Source organism: Fukomys damarensis, unplaced genomic scaffold (genome assembly GCF_012274545.1).
Source record: "Fukomys damarensis isolate Sample0158 unplaced genomic scaffold, DMR_v1.0_HiC HiC_scaffold_33, whole genome shotgun sequence".
Taxonomy (NCBI): Eukaryota; Metazoa; Chordata; class Mammalia; order Rodentia; family Bathyergidae; genus Fukomys; species Fukomys damarensis.
This window is the reverse complement of record NW_022900945.1, coordinates 28,022,919-28,039,297: the sequence shown is the minus strand read 5'-3', so window position 1 is coordinate 28,039,297 and position 16,379 is coordinate 28,022,919. Positions and strand designations below refer to the sequence as shown.

General features: G+C 46.8%; 1 protein-coding gene across 6 annotated transcripts in view; it reads right to left on the bottom strand.

Moving 5' to 3' along the window:
- Positions 1–16,379, bottom strand: part of Slc44a3 (solute carrier family 44 member 3) — an 84,708-nt gene that overhangs the window by 50,617 nt on the left and 17,712 nt on the right. For all 6 annotated transcript variants that reach the window (XM_019209907.2, XM_010639886.3, XM_010639887.2 and 3 more), the window contains 3 exons: positions 15,661–15,750; positions 13,580–13,704; positions 8,487–8,673 (listed from right to left, as the gene is read on the bottom strand). In XM_019209907.2, the coding sequence (XP_019065452.1) occupies positions 8,487–8,673; positions 13,580–13,704; positions 15,661–15,750 (402 nt within the window). The remainder of the gene's footprint in view (positions 1–8,486; positions 8,674–13,579; positions 13,705–15,660; positions 15,751–16,379) is intronic.

Below are 16,379 nucleotides of genomic sequence, written 5' to 3'. Positions count from 1 at the left end.
AAAAAAAAAAAAAAAAAAAAAAAAAGGCAGAAAGAAAAATACCATCTGAGTAACTATCAAGAGCTCATATGTTCAGGATTCTGCATAATCAGTATATACTAATTAAAAGATACAAAGGGTAGTTAAAAAAGAACTTACATGTTAATATTGTCCTATTCAGCTTAACCTTCTGGATAACTGTTTTCTAATTTCTCCTCCAATCTCTCAGAGTTTCTCTTTCATCCTCACTCTCAGCCAATGGCCTTATTTTCTGTTGCTCTGAGAAAAATGAAGAAATCAGAAAACCTCTGATAGTGCCTACCTTCCACATCTTCCTACTATTGATGTATCCATAATCTGAACCTCTGTCCTTGATATGATAAAGTGTCTGTAATCCTGAAACCAAATATCCCACCCTTTCTCATCTACTTCAACGTATGTTTTTTTGGCAGTGCTCTCCCACTCCATCAAAATATTCCCGTCCTGAATCATTCTTAACCGTTCTCATTTTAAGAATAAAAAACGGCTGTGAACTCTTTCCTCTCACTCCTTCCTTTCCATTTCTTTCTTCTTTATAGACAACTTCCCGAATACCGTCTGTATTTGTTCTTTCCAGTTCCTTTCCTCCCACTTCCACAGAGGCTGTTTCAATTATGATAATCTTTTTTTTCTGAAATTATTTTGTCTCCCTTCCAGGTTGCTAAATTCAGCAGTGAACCCTTAAATCTTCTTAGCTATTGACAGCACTTGGGACACTAGGCCATTCACATTCCTTTGAAAACCTCCTGAACTTCAGGACACGACGGTATTTTATCCACTATTTGCTGGTCACCTCCTTTCAGCCCTCTTTGCTGTCCTTCCTCGTTACCATAATTTTTCTGACTTCTTTTATTCAGTGTAATTTCCTTAGGATTCCTGCACATATCCGTTGTTCATTTCATTGCTGAGTAGTGTTTTCACTCATCCATTCACCTGTTCAAGGTATGGACTGATTCCAATGTTTGGCTCTAATTAATAAAGCTGGGATGAACATTCATGTATGAGTTTTAATGTGAATATAAGTGAAAAGATAACATTGGCCTCATAAAATGAGCTGAGAAATATTCCCTCTTCTATTTTCTGGGAGAGATCAGTAGATACATATAATCGGTGTTAATTTGTCCATATATATATATATATTTTTTTTTTTATTTATTTTTTTTCCCAGTGCTGGAGATGGGACCGGAGATCCTGTGCATGTTAGACAAGGGCTCTACCACTGAGCCACATCCTTAGATTTTCAGGATATTTTGACATTGAAACGCTTTAAACTAGTTCTGAGTTTCATCTCTTCTTTATCTACACACATTCTAATCTCATTGTTTTAAATACTATATATGTTCTAAAATGTATATAAATCTGGGATCTCCACCCTGAACTTCAGACTCATACATAGCATTGCTTACTGGATATCTCTCTCTCCATCTGGTTGTCTAAAACTATCTCAATACAACCCAAATTAGTCTCCGATCTATCCTCAAAGTATTCTGCTCAGCTTCTTGCACCATCTTCATGTATGGCTATCTTATCTTTCAGTTGCTTAGGCCAACCTTCCCTCATTCGCTGCCAACTCCTCTTTTTTCCCCATCCCTCATCTAACATCTCAGTAACTCCTACTAGCTCCACCTTCAAAGCAGACACAGAATCCAGTGTGTCCCACTAAACTGTAATGACCCAGATCTTGGGTCACAGTTCAGGACCTTGTGCTTGCCAGGCAGGGGCGGCAACCACTGAGCTACATCCCTGGCTCTCTCCAGCATCTCTAACAGCCTGATATACAGTAAATGCTCAGTAAACATCTGCTGGCTGGCTGGACGGATGGATCTCTCTCAGGTGACACATTTCATCAAAGAGACAGAGACAATTTTCTAGAGCTGTCTCTACAGTACATTAGAATGATCTGGAAAATATTTATCATGCAGCTAGCTGTAAGCCTGGCCATTATCAGGAAGTTTACAGTATTAAGCCCAAGGAGATATGATGATAATTGTAAATGGCAGATTCTTAAGGATGTCAGCCCAGCTGGTTGGCTAATTTTCTTTTCATTGAGTTTATTGGTACTTTTTAAGTATATAGTACAGTTACATTCATCACTGGGATCTTGTACATTTACACGACAGATCTTGGTTCTCACTTTTTACCGATACCCTTGCCCTCCCTTCACTCCCTCTACCCTTCCCTATTTACAAAGACTTTGTTTCCATTTTTTCCTTTTCTCATATTTTTTCTTTTCCCTTCTTTCCTTTCCCCTACCCCTCCCACTTCCCCTACACTTTTAGCCCTTTTCTTCCTATTTCACCTTATTTGAGATAATTTTCTAAAAGGAGCAGACCCAACTTGAAAGGGTTCTACTTTCTAGTATTTGTTATACTTCTTTGAGCCTCCTCCAGCAAACTAGCCTAGGGGTTTTACTGATCATCAAAGCCTGCTGAGCCCATCTTGGCTATGTTTCGTACTGGCTATGCCTCCGTTCTGGTAGCATAAGGATTAGAGGAAAAGGAGGGACAGTTCCAACGGTGGAGCGCCTACAAGATACCAAGTTCTTTCCATGTATACATTTTATTTACTACACACTGATGTGAATTCACTCACTGACTCAGCAGGTCAGATGCCCAATCTGGTGCAGCTCACCGAGCCCAGAGACACGGAGAGAAAAGGACTCACTCCCTTCCCTCTGCTCTTCTTTCATTTCCTTGGGATGTTCCCCTCATCCTTCCTGGATGACAACTCACCTTGCTTTATCATTCCTCACAGCATTTATCACCAAGGAATGCAAGACATAGCTTGTCTGCTGCCTCTCCTCTCTAATCACTAACTGGGATGTTAGGACCTGGGGATCGGGGCACTTGTCTTGCTTGTTGCTGTATTTCAAGCAGCAGAGCACACAATAAGTACACAACACAGCTGCAATGCCAAGACCCAATAGGCAGGAGATGATTATTTGCTGAAAGAATGAGGAATATTAAAAAAATAAATAAAGAAAGAAGAAATGTCTAAGCATTCCCGGGAAATTTGTGGGGGATTTTCTAAGCAATAAAATAGTGGAGATAAACGTTAAAGAATTTCTAGTTTCCGAAGCAGTTTGGGGTAGACAGCTGGGGTGAATGTTGGGAGGGAAAGTGGACTCCAGAAAAGACCACACAGGAGCAAGCGAGAAGCCGTGCGTGGAGCTGCTTTCAGCTGCACCCCCACGGGACCCTGGGCTACGGAAGGCAGGGATCGTTTCCAGTCTCTCCAGTGCCATCTCCCTCCACTGTCTTTAGAGGACAGGGCTGGGCTACCAGCACACTTTTGTGCGTTAACTTCATTTCTCTTTGAGAGCACTGACAAGTTTTTAAAATGGGGATTTTTCAGGGCCAGGGATTTAGCTCAGTGGCGCCATTCCTCCCTCGCAAGTGCAAGGTCCTGAGTTTGATCCTCAGCATTGGAAAGAAAAACAGGGATTTTCTTTCATACTGTGTTCTCAAATATATCAGGCAGAGCAGAGAATCAACCATAAACCGAGGCTAGTATACTAGATATGCCTTAGTCAACACTGATCCCTAATATGAAAAATACGTATGAACCCTTGTTTGCGAGGCAAAGCTCTTCCGCCTCAGCCTCCTAACGTCACTGGGAGGCAGCCACCCCTCGTCCTTCAATGGCACCAATGGTAAGAAGGAAGCACAAGGAAGGCCACAGCCAACAAGGATCCTGATCCTTAGACGGGAAAGCTCCGAGTCTGTTTTCTGCTCCCAGCACACCGCGCACACCCCTGTGGCTGCCTCCTGTAACTGCAGCACAGGCCTGGAGGGAGAACCCTCTGCTAAATGCGCCTTCCCCTTTTAGACTCTGAGGCTTCCAAGCCCCCTCCAGTGACCACCGGGGGTGGGGTGGGGTGGGGTGGGGACTCGGATCACCTGGGCTCTTTCCAGCCTACCAATAACACCTGCCGGCGTCCTTGTGTTACTATAGTTTCTGTCACCTGCTGTAGCAGGCAAGTGCCCCTGGACTAACAAATGTCACTGCTGCAGTGGTCTCGATATGCTCTGTCCAGAGGATCCCCAAGCAAGCCAGAATCTGTCAATTAGTTAAGAGGCTGGCCCAACTTCAAAAATACTCATAGCTTTTTTACCTACCACGCAAGACCAGCCCCCCACACAAAGTTGAGTGCTGGACTGAATTGGGTCACCACTGTCCCTGCCCCAGAGGACATTAAATGAGACAGAGGGTGGCCCCCAGGTGATTTAGTGGGGACATTTCATAGCATGTGGAAGCAGCTCACGGTTTCTCATAATGCAAGGATCAAAAAGTGAAGCAGGTGCTTCCCTGCCCCATCCCGGAGCTGGTGACTTTGGCATCGGGTGTAAAGGCCTCTGAGGACAAAGGGATCCTGTGTACCTGGCCAGCCCACAGGTGTGTGGAAAGCAGTCAGGTGGCTCCAGGGAGCGGGCCAATCTGGTTTCTGTAATGTGGACAGGGAAGGGAGCCAGAGGCTCCGTGTGGCACTTTGCTCCTGTGAAGCCTGAAATCAGCTTGCACCGTGACATGCTTTGCACCCCAGCACTGCCTGCTTTGGATCTGCAACCGCCTCTAAAGACCCATGTGCTAAGGCCTGCTCCGGAGAGGGGCACTCTCGGCAGAGTATGGAACCTTTCAGAGGAGGGGCCTAGCAAGAATCTCAGGCCACTGGGGTATACCCTGGAAGAGGACTGAGGGACCCTAGTCTTGCTGTTTTTCTTTTTGTATCTGGCTGTGAGGTGAATGCGCCTCCTCCACCGTGGCTTCCCGCCATAATCAGGCCATTACGTACGTGTTCTCACCACAGGACCTAAGCAAAGGGCCAACTGATCATAAACTGAAACCTCTAAAACCGAGCCAAAACAAACCTTTAGTCTTCGTAGGGTGACTTAACTCAGGCATTTGTTATACCCGAGAAGGAAAAGCCGACTAACACACCGCTCCTCTATTCCTCTCACTCTTGCTCCCTTTGCTCCTCCCACTGGCAAAGAACTCTTACATTTCACTCTGATCCCATGAGGAGGCTGTGGGGCGACAAACGACCTCCAGCCCCGAGGCCCTTGCCTCCCTGCCCTCCCGCCGCCGAGGCTCTCCAATGCCCTGGGGCCCCCCAAGCAAGAGGAAGTTAAATGGAACTGTGCTGCAGCCCGCCCCAGCTCTGGCACTGGGGCTTGTTTCGGACTCACCCCAACTCTTAGGACTGGGTCCCCAGTGACCAGGTCCTCTCCTGGTGTTTAGACCTCTCCATAAAAACTTTCTTGCCCCTCTCTGAATTTTCTGGTCTCCCGGCAACATCTGGCCTATTCTCTGAGAAGCGCCGAGACTCTCAGAGTGAGTCAGTGCCTTGTTCTACTTCTCCTCTCACACGATCGTGTTTTTCAGCCCATCCTACTTGACTCTGAGCCTTGCAGGCTTCCTTAGGGCCTTAACCAGTGTCTTGCCCCACAGTGCTCTTCAGATATTTGTGATTTAAAAAAAAATTTTTTTTATATTTAAAAAACATTTTTGGCACCAGGAATCAACCTCAGGACCTTGCGCTTGTCAGGCAGGTATGGCACCACTGAGCTAAATCCCTGGTAGATGTCTGTGAATTTAAGCGTGAATGGATGTGTGCTGCTCCAGAACATCCTGGCTGTGGCCAGACACAGCTCCCTTAACCCAGACACCCACTCACCGGGGCTGTGCCCTCAGGAGGTGCTGGAGGCAGCTCCCTTGCTGGCCCTGAGCCATGTTGCCCACGGGCCACCGTGTACCCAGTGATTCTCTAGCGGCAAGGACTCAAGTACTACAGTGCCACTACCTGCTGTGTGGTCCTCACCCTAGCTGCCAACCTCTGGTCCCACAGCCACAGGCCCCAGTTATCACATTATGGGTCCCTACCAGCCAGCTTCCTCCTAGCAGACAGACATGAAGTGGTGCAATCTGCACACGGGACACAAAGGAGGCTCACCTGCAAGACAGACTTGGGCTGTTCCTCTGTGACTTCATTCCTCAGCTCTCAGGACTGGGGCTTTCCCTTGTTGCCCTGTGACCAGGTCTTCCCCTGGTACTGTCTTGACCCCCACTTAATCTTTTTTTCCTCTTTCTGTATTTTCCAGTCTTCTGGCAATTTCCAGCCCACCCACTCCCAAAGCGGGCCAGAGCCTTGCTGTGGAAGTTAGCTAGTGAGACGAGTGCCAAGTCTATGCTTGAGCTATGAAGTCAAAGGCCCCAGATCCAGGAGTGGTGGTGCACGTCTATAATCCCAGCACTGGCGAGGCTGAGGCAGGAGGGTTGCCATGAGTTTGGGGGCAGCCTAGGCTACAAGTGAGTTCAAGGCTGCCTGAACTACACAGTGAGGTTCCATCTCAAAAAGAAAAAGAAAGAAAAGGGGAGGGGGCAGCACCTCTTCACTGTCTGACCTTTAGCAAATGGCTTACTCAGGACTTCAGTTTTCTTCACTGCAACTTCAGAATAGCACAGAAATCAAAGGAGATTGTGATGCTTACAGGGGAGATCACAAGACAGGACTTTGCACACAGTTTAGAATCTAGGACATTTCCAGCACACGCTTGCCTCCCTTCATACATTAAGGCCCCTGCCCTCCCTCCTGACCAGAACATAGACCACTTCAAACAAATGAGCTAGAAGAAGACTATTCAGCCTTATTTTGGGGAGACTTCTCACTCCCACAATGTCTGCTGACCTCTATCATTAGTAATAGAACTTCCAAGTTTTCAAGTGTGCATGGATGACTGAAAGCAAACTCCATTTTCTGGCCCTCCTCGAAGATGGGTACTACCAGGCACCCAGGATGTGGCCAGGGGTGGACGTGGCTAAGTGCTCCTGTGACTTCTGGGAGGGGCCATGCTCATCTTCCTCCTTGCCATCTTTCTGAAGGGTGGAACAATGGAGCCCCCCCAAAAAAATGGCCATTTCAGTGGTAGGGGTTGTGGAACAAAAAGGTACCTGGGCCCTTGACTTCTGGGGACCATGATGGAGTGGATCCTGTCATGGACCTCATCTGCGTGCGAGAGATATTGCCTCATGTCTTGCTTAAGCATCTGTTGCTTCGAGTGTTCTTTACCCTCTAGACAAAGCTCATATTGACTAATTTCAGTCTATCTGTTTGACCACGGTTCCTCTCTGGATAATAACCCAAAGTTTACTGTAGGCCTTCAGGAAGCTGCCAGACTTCAGCTGAAGAGCCTGCCCCTATGGCATCTTTGAAACCAGAAGTACAGGCTTATAAGGGCTGCAACTTTCAGGGGGCTACTGACCATCTTGATTCTGAAGGGTCAGTTAGCTCCACAGGGAAGGGAAGGAAGCGAGTTCACTCTGATCTACTAGATGGCAGCTGCTCTTCCACACAAGAGGTATTCACACACGCTCTTATTCAAGAGCACACACATTGGTTCAACTGACTGGAGTCAGTGAGGGACAGAAGGAGCTTGATAAAATGTTAAGGACCCGCATCTTGTTAATGTGATCTGCTGACAATCTGAGAAAGCAACTTACTGTTTTTTTATTGCATCTGGCTGTGAATCTGGGCTCTCACCGAATCAAACAGAGGAGTAAATCAAACAGAGGAGTCAGAGAAGACCTAGAACGGTGTCACTCAAAGGCTTTGGCCCACAGAGTAGCCACCAGGCGGGCGTTATTTCTTACCAGTCTGCGATGAGATGAGGAGCTGGTGGCAGATCGCAGATCAACTGCACCACTGACTTTTTCAGTTGTTTGTTTTTCATGGTGAGAGAAGCAATACAGAGATACATATTCTGGGCATAAGTTCCTTATGTGGTTTCAGAAAGCACTTAGAACTACACTGCTCTAGAATATGGTTGCCCTACTACAAAGGATTTATTCTCTGTCTGTCTGTCTGTCTGTCTCTCCCCTCCCCACTTGGTCCTATCCAAATGAAGTAAATCAGTGACACAGTACACAGATCTGTACTGTAACAAAGCACTAAGGCTCTCCTTACAGGGAGGAACAGGCCTGGTGTTTGGATATGACAGGAGCTTTCGTGGAGGATACAGAATTATCTTTTCAAACCTGAAGCACTGTGAACTTCTCTATCCATTTAAACTTACACTGGACCTACTGGGTACAACAGTCTTTTAAATTTTTCCTGGGATCTTTATCAGGTACTGATTTGATAGGAGTTGGCAAAGTACCTTGAATAAATTTAAACATGGAGAATTTAAACATGGAGATAATATTCTCTCTGCCTCGGTTCATACTGTGGTTTTTTTCCTGAAACTTTCAATCCTTATTTAATTTGTTATCTTATGAAGCACAAACGCAGCTTTCTCAATGCCCATATAAAAGCGGGGTAAGAACTCTAGTTTTCCCCCATGACAGAGCTCCTGGTGTTATCAATTTGGCATCCCTGGTCAGGGGAGCCTTGGTGCCCAGACATGGGCAAGTGGTTCCAAAACGGTCACATCCATGTGACTGCAGGGGTGGCGCCCATACCCACTGTCCCTTACCAGCAGTCCCCAGGCTCAGCAGCACAGCCACCCAGAGGACCCAGAAGAAAATGAGGATGGCAAACGTCCACACTGGCTGGAGCAGCAGGAAAGGAGAGCTGCTGATGGCTTTGTTTGTAACTTGGAAGACTGCAACTGTCAATTTTATTTTCTTTCTGAGGACAAAAATCAAGACGAGCAGAATTGCCTGGTGAAAAAGGGGTTAAGAGTAAATTATTTCAAATAGAGAGCTACTCACTGTTTTTGTAGTAACTACACTGAAAATCTCCCAAGCACGGATTGAGCACCTGCTGTGTGCTGATCTTTATTCTAGACTGTGCAGTTGTAACAGTGAACTTAAAGGAGCTAGCAGACTTGGCTTGTCAAAGAGCAAGACAAAATGAGAACAAGGAACTCTCTTCTGTATCCCCCACTCATCCTACACCAAGGAGCCAAGATGCTCAGAGAAGGGCTGCAAAGAGGCAAGGAAATATGAGTTCAAAGGAGGAGAACAGCGATGTCTCAGCCTTCTGTGCCTTCTTTTCTCTGGCTTTTCCCTTCCTGCATATAAATGTTTACCAGACTCTCATTTTAAGGAAACCACCATCCCTCACCACCCCCATCCCTCATGCCACTGCCTTCACTGTCATTTGCTTCACAGTCCAGTTCCTCAGCCTGTCTCCACTCACCACCCACATTTCATACCCCAGCTTCTTCTTGAACCACCTGCAAACCTCCAGACTGCAACAACTCTGAAACCGCCTTCTCTGAGATCACTTCACCTAAGCTCCTGTTAAATTCCACAGATCCTTGCAAATCTTGTCTGACCACAGCGTGGCATTTGAACCTATTGTTCACTTCTCTTTCACCTCCCTCGGTTTCTATGATCTTTCTCTCTCTCTCTCTCCTGGCTCTTCTACTGCGTGTATGAGGGTGGGGGGAGACACTGGGGACTGAACCTTCACACTAGACTACATCCTCAGCCCTTTTTATTTTGAGACTGGGTCTGGCTAAGTTGCCCTGGATGGGTTTGAGTTGGTGGTTCTCCTGCCTCAGTCTCTGAGTCCTGGGATTATAGGTGTGCATCCCCAGGCCTGGCTTCTCTTTTTCAGTTACTGCTTTTGGGGATGTTTTAGGGGTGTCTCCTATTCCTTTGTAGCTGTAGCGTTCTTTCCAGGCACGTACAAAAATCAAATCAAAACCCTATCCTCTCCTTTCTCTAGATGGTGGAAGAATAAGCCCATATCAGCTACTGACAAGGCTGCATATCCCCATAGCATCTCAAACACAAATTGTCTTGGACCAAAGTAATTATCTTCATAGTAAATCTCCTCTTGTTCTCTACCTCTAGTGGTCCTAATTCTTATTGACTCTCCTAGTTAGGGTCCTCTCTTGTGTGCTTCTATTCTGTCCTTTACTTTATTGCAGTAGTCAATATACTCCCCTGCAAATGTTTACTTGTCTAAATTTCTCCTTACACTGAACCCCTTCAGGTCAGGGCTATGCCTTACTGCCAAGGGCTGGCACAGTGCCTGGCACACAGTACAATGCCGGTCACCTCTGACTGGTGTGATAAATACCTCATCAGTTATAGCTTCCATCTAGATGTCCCCCCAAAGCCTCATGCGGTCATAGGTGGGGCTTTTCCAAGGGTGTGTGATACTGGGATTGAGGATGTAATGCTGGAATTGAGTCACTGTGTGAGGCTAGGATTCAGGCTGCCCCACCTTGGGTGTGGATGCTGTCTACCCTAAGGAATGGGTAGACTGGATAGGATGTAAGGGGCAGAAAGGGGGTTGCTGCTTGTCCTTTGCTGCTTGCTTTCTTCTACTTTGCTGCTTTACTATTTTCCTACCTTCTGCCCTCCACGAACTGCTTCTCCTCTGCAATGCCCTGCCATGCCACCCTGGCTTGGAGCCAGCCAACTATGAACTGAAACCTCTACAAACTGTGAGCTTAATAAATATTCCCTCCCTTAACTTGTGGGTATTGGTTATTTTGTCTCAGCAACAAGGAAAGTAACTTAGACACCATCCATTTTCTCCTCTCCATCCTTACCACCGATGCAACAGCTCCAGTCTCATCCTTTCTCATCCAAACCCTCAAAACCTCCTTAGCTTTCTGCATTCAATCCCCTGGTCCATCCTACCTCAGTCCCTCTTCCACTCCACAGCTAAAGAGATCTCTGTGAAGGGTAAAGCCAACAATGTCATCTTCTTACTGAAAATCCATCAGTGCCTCCCCAGGCCCTCTGGATGAAGATCAAAGTCATTATTACTGCCAATCAGTCCTTACTGACACGACACCTCCCTGTATCTGTCTCAGACTTTCATCAAAGAAACCTCCCGCAGATGGCTCCCCTGCCCATAGGACCCGGTGCATTCTGTGCCCTTGCCTGAGTTCCTCTTTTTTTTCCAGCTGAGCCTGAGTGCTCCTATCCTCAAGGATCTTACAGGAAAGGTGGTGAGAGGATGGTGGACAAACTATGCAGATGCTGCTCCAGGATTTGAGAGCAGCAGCATCTGACCTTGCTGCAGAGCTCAGGGGAGGCCAAGAGAGACACCCAGGGTTTTAAGTTGCGAGGCTGAGAGGGAGCTACCACCTCTGTGTTCTCCATGCCTAACAAATCAACAAAGAAGAGGAACTTTTAAAAAATATAAAATGTTGAAGAAGCAAAGTGAGAATAATCATTAGGCAGATGCATTTAGCGTCTGGATCCTAAATGGAATACAAAATATGTGCACATTTAAATATACATGTGTTTTACCATATGAATTAGATACATGCATGCAACAAGGTATGCTGGGAAAACATTCTGTAGAAGTGATGGGTTACTCCCATCTGTTACACCCTTCAGTCTGGACAGAGATTGGCCTTGCCTATTTGGGTCTGGGGCTAGGGCTGTGGGTGGGCTGAGAAGGTGGCAGACTGATCTGCCACACAGAGGCCAAGACTTGACCTCACTCACCTGGGTTCTAAGCTGTAGGTGCATTTCCACCAATCCTCCTAGACTGCTGCTTGAGGTGAGCATTCAATGCTTTTGCCGCCCCATTTTCTTCATTGCTGTTTGTGCTTATACTGAAATTGGCCCCGATCGTCCCAGACTGATGTGCTCAAGTTTATTTGTAAGGCAGCTGCTGCTGGGAACTCAGAAGAAGGAATACACCCACACCTCAGAGGGGCTGGACAAGGATCTCTCCGGGACCCCGGCCATCCATGAGGCATCTCAGTCACTTCTCTGAGGGTGGAGGAAGGGAGGAGGTGATGGGGTGACCCTCTCCTGTTCTTCTCCTGCTAGCTTGGTTTCCCCTTGCTTCATCTCCTCTAGATAGCCAGAGTTGGAGAGTGGGAGTAGGAGAAGGGCAGAGGGGCTGCTGACCAGTGGTGGCCTGGGAGTGGTGCTGCACTGGGAGACAGGACTCGGTTTTCTCTATCCCCCTGATGGGGTGAATGGGAGCAGAGACTGGGCTGGCTAGCGAAGTACGAACAAGGCAGGCAGTGGTTTCCCTGGGCATGGCCATCCTCTTGCTCCACAGCCAGGCCAGCTTCTCTGAGAAGGCAAAGGCCGGGCTCTGTCCCTGAGCACCACATCATGATGCTGCTTGCCAGCCCTGTGCCACATCACCGGAATGCGTGGGCTCTGTGTTTTGTGTCTTAGTGCCCAGCCCTGTGCATATTAGAAGCTGCATGTAAATGGCAGAGATCATAAACGATCTGGGTTTTTATGAAGGTAAGCGTAAAAACTGGCTCATCAAGCCATGGGCACTTGGGAGGAACTCGTGACCTATTGGCTGTGCTTTGGTTCTGCCCATATTACCAGCCACGGGGACATTCTCACGGGCATGAATGAGAATGGCTCCTCTCTCCTCTCATAGCCTCCCTTTTCTTTTCTTTCTTTTTTTTTTGGTATGGGGCATTGAACTCAGGATCGAACTTGGGACCATGTGCTTGTAAGGCAGGCAGCGGAACCACTGAGCTAAACCCCGAGCCCCATTACAGCCTCCCTTTCCCACACTTCTCACTGAGTGGGGAGAATTTACCTCAGACTTACAATCGAATGGCCATGAATAGCTTAGTGTGTGGAGATAAAGGGAGTCTATGGAGACTAAGGGAGGAACCCACTGTCTCCTTAGCTCTCAGCCCCCTGCCTCTGCCCCAGTGCTCCAGGCCTGGGGTGAAGAGGAGCCCTTTCTTCTCTAGCCTCCTGCACAATTCCTGCTCAGCTATGAGCCTGGTCCCTGGCCTTATTGCCACCTGCTCCCTGACATATTTTATGTGAAGAACCTAAACATGAAAACTTAATGTTGAAAGGAGAAAAGCACAAAGGTTGTGCCTAGGACCGGAAGGGTTTCCTTAGAAGAGAAGATTGAGCTGGTGAGAGAATCTGTGTTTGCTGAAGGGTTTAATGGGCTTGTAGCAATCTCTGGCTGCTTCGTAGAATAGTCAGTAAGCAACACGCTAGCATAGGACCAAAAGTTGTGAAATCAACTCCGAATCTTGCTACCTGGAGAGTGACCTGAATGACTTTTGGGTGACAACCAACCTCCCTCAACAATCAGGATCTGCAGCCTCAATGTTCTAAGTTTGCCTGTTTTCAACTACAGAGTTCACTGAGGAGGCAGCAGGTTCCTTGGAAACCAAAATAACCAATAGGCCAGCAGGTTGGAAACAAAGGGCTCTGTGTACTCAAGGGCAGAGGGAGCTGTCACGCCCTGGGGAGAGCAGAGCATTCATTGGCTGGAAAGGATGGCTCTTCTCACACACAGGAAATGGCAACCCTCATAAACCAATCCCCCTCCCACCTTGCTACATCCACTTTATAGCCCAACAGCAAGGATAACAGAGCAGTCTCTAGGAGACGGCAGAAATGACTCAGAAAGAACTAAAACTTTTTTCCTTATTCTCTGAAGGTTTTGATGTATTCCTATACAAGTATCTCAAATCCTAGGAAGGCACTGAATCAAGCAGGCATATTCTGAAGTGGAAAAAAAAAACCAACGAAATAAAACAGATGCTAGCTGGGTTTTTTTTTTGGTTTTTTTTGCGGAACTCAATGATTAGGATTTCAGACTCTAGCTGGCTAGTCAACTCACTGCTGGAAGGGTATTTCTTACCGTGATGATCGTAGACACAACAGCAAACCCCAGCACACACTTCATATTTTCCCTTTCTGTGTCCAGTTCTATGCTGAGGTCAGTGGTATAGTCATAATACAGCCACCATAGGACACCACAGACAACTAGAAGACAAAACACCAGCAGGGCTTATACACAACCCGAGATAACTACCCCCACTCTGGCATGCACAACCTCACACAGAAGTCTAGCTCCTGCTGGCAGGCCCAGCTGCCCTGCTTGGGTGATAGGTTCCAAACTCCCAGGGATTTTAGAGCCGATGCTGCCCTCTGCAAGAGGACCATGCAGAGGACCTGCCAGTCCCAGGATGCTGCTGGTCTTTGGGTCACCCAGGAAGGTGACCCGAGAACAAAGGTGCCTACCTCACAGGTTGGGTCTGGGTGGGAGCAGGAAGGAAACTGCACCCAATGGTGGGAGAAACAACATTGGAGTCCAAAGCCTAAAATCTTCATACAAACTCTGCTGACGGCAAATCCAGTGGGTGCCTGAATATTGACTTTCGCCCACAAAGTAGGTGGGTTCACATGACCTGTGGGAATCATGTAAATCAGAGGCTCATTCTGAGGATGCTCTCACGTTGCAAACACTGTTCCCTTAAGTAGAAAATGCTGCCTTGTGTCATTTCCATAGTATCTCTAAGGAGGTCACTGTCATCTGCTAATTGTAGATGGTGAAAGCATCCTTTTCGTGTCACAGTGCCTATTCCCAACACGGGGTTCCAGGGCTCTGCACTGCTGAGGGCAGAGCTGAGTATTCAGAGGAATGAAACACTACAACTATATGAGTCATTAAAAAACTGAAATACTCTACGCCAACTGGTAAATAGCTGCAGCTTTGGGCTTCACGCAGGGCCCTGTTCCTGGGATCCTCTTTCCAACAATCCTTGGGGAGGCCCACGATCTGCTCCTGCTGGCAGGCCCAGCTGCCCTGCTTGGGTGATAGGTTCCAAACTCCCAGGGATTTTAGAGCCGATGCTGCCCTCTGCAAGAGGACCATGCAGAGGACCTGCCAGTCCCAGGATGCTGCTGGTCTTTGGGTCACCCAGGAAGGTGACCCGAGAACAAAGGTGCCTACCTCACAGGTTGGGTCTGGGTGGGAGCAGGAAGGAAACTGCACCCAATGGTGGGAGAAACAACATTGGAGTCCAAAGCCTAAAATCTTCATACAAACTCTGCTGACGACAAATCCAGTGGGTGCCTGAATATTGACTTTCGCCCACAAAGCTAGGTGGGTTCACATGACCTGTGGGAATCACGTAAATCAGAGGCTCATTCTGAGGATGCTCTCACATTGCAAACACTGTTCCCTTAAGTAGAAAATGCTGCCTTGTGTCATTTCCATAGTATCTCTAAGGAGGTCACTGTCATCTGCTAATTGTAGATGGTGAAAGCATCCTTTTCGTGTCACAGTGCCTATTCCCAACACGGGGTTCCAGGGCTCTGCACTGCTGAGGGCAGAGCTGAGTATTCAGAGGAATGAAACACTACAACTATATGAGTCATTAAAAAACTGAAATACTCTACGCCATGGTAAATAGTTAGCTGCAGCTTTGGGCTTCAGGCAGGGCCCTGTTCCTGGGATCCTCTTCACAACAATCCTTGGGGAGGCCCACGATGCATCAATGGACAGGGAAACAACTGACCACACAAGGCTCCCAGGACTCTGTGTGTGCTCCAGCCTGCTCTTCAGACTGGCCAGAACCTTTGCATGACAACTGTGGCACCCACACACTCAGGGGTGAGTGCAGGTTCAGAAGAAATCCTTCAAAATGCTCTCACTGGGCACCAGAAATCTTTCTTAAAGCTATGGAACAGGACTACACAATTAGCAGGCTGCATAATATAGTAGAACCAGCAACAAATTTGGTGTTAACTTTACCATTATCAGTGGACATAAGCAATTTCCATGTCCTCCCTGGGCTGGACTTTTCTCACATTAAATTATGGGGCTAGATACACTCTAAGATTCATTGTAGCTCAAAGATGCCAACTTCTAAACTCGACACAATGAAAAGTCTTTTCATTTAACAAAAAAGAAATCAATCAAGCAGAAATACTTACACAACAATCCCAAAATGACCAATGAAATGATAATGTGAACCAGAAGAGTGGTGATGAATCGGAAGGCGAACATCATGGCCAAAGACAAGGCTGAAAAATGAAGTAAATCTCATGAACCCCAAGAGCAACAAAGGGTGAGAGGGATGATGGTGACCAGTACCCCCACCCCAGGAAAATGAGGGATGCATGAAATGAAATGAGGGATGCCAATGAAAATGGCAAGATCCTCCCCCAAGGCATCCTCTGAAGCATAAACTTAGGCAGCTACAGTAAGCCACTCTCTGAAAGTTCTCTTGAATTAAAAAAAATTAAAAAGAAGGTATTTTATCACCAAATACTCAAATCTTTTTTTTCCCCTTAAAAGTCCAAATGAACTGTTTAAAATTTTTACCATACTAAGTCTTTCGTCCTGACAGTGGACTTACGTAAGTTCTAACTTTAGATGTTCTTAGATACTTTTATTAACTCTAAAAGACTAAATGCCTTTGACATGAAAATTTTAAGATTCTAATTATAAAGTAAGCTGTATATGCAAAATACTGCATTTTCATTTCCTAATATATGGGCTTTCGGGCTTACACATTTTTTTTTTTTTTTTTGGTACCGGGGATCGAACTCGGGTCCTTGAGCTTGCAAGGCAGGCCACTGAACTGCTGAGCTAAATCCCCGGCCAGGCTTATACATTTTAAAAAATACTTCAGTAATATATAAATAATATT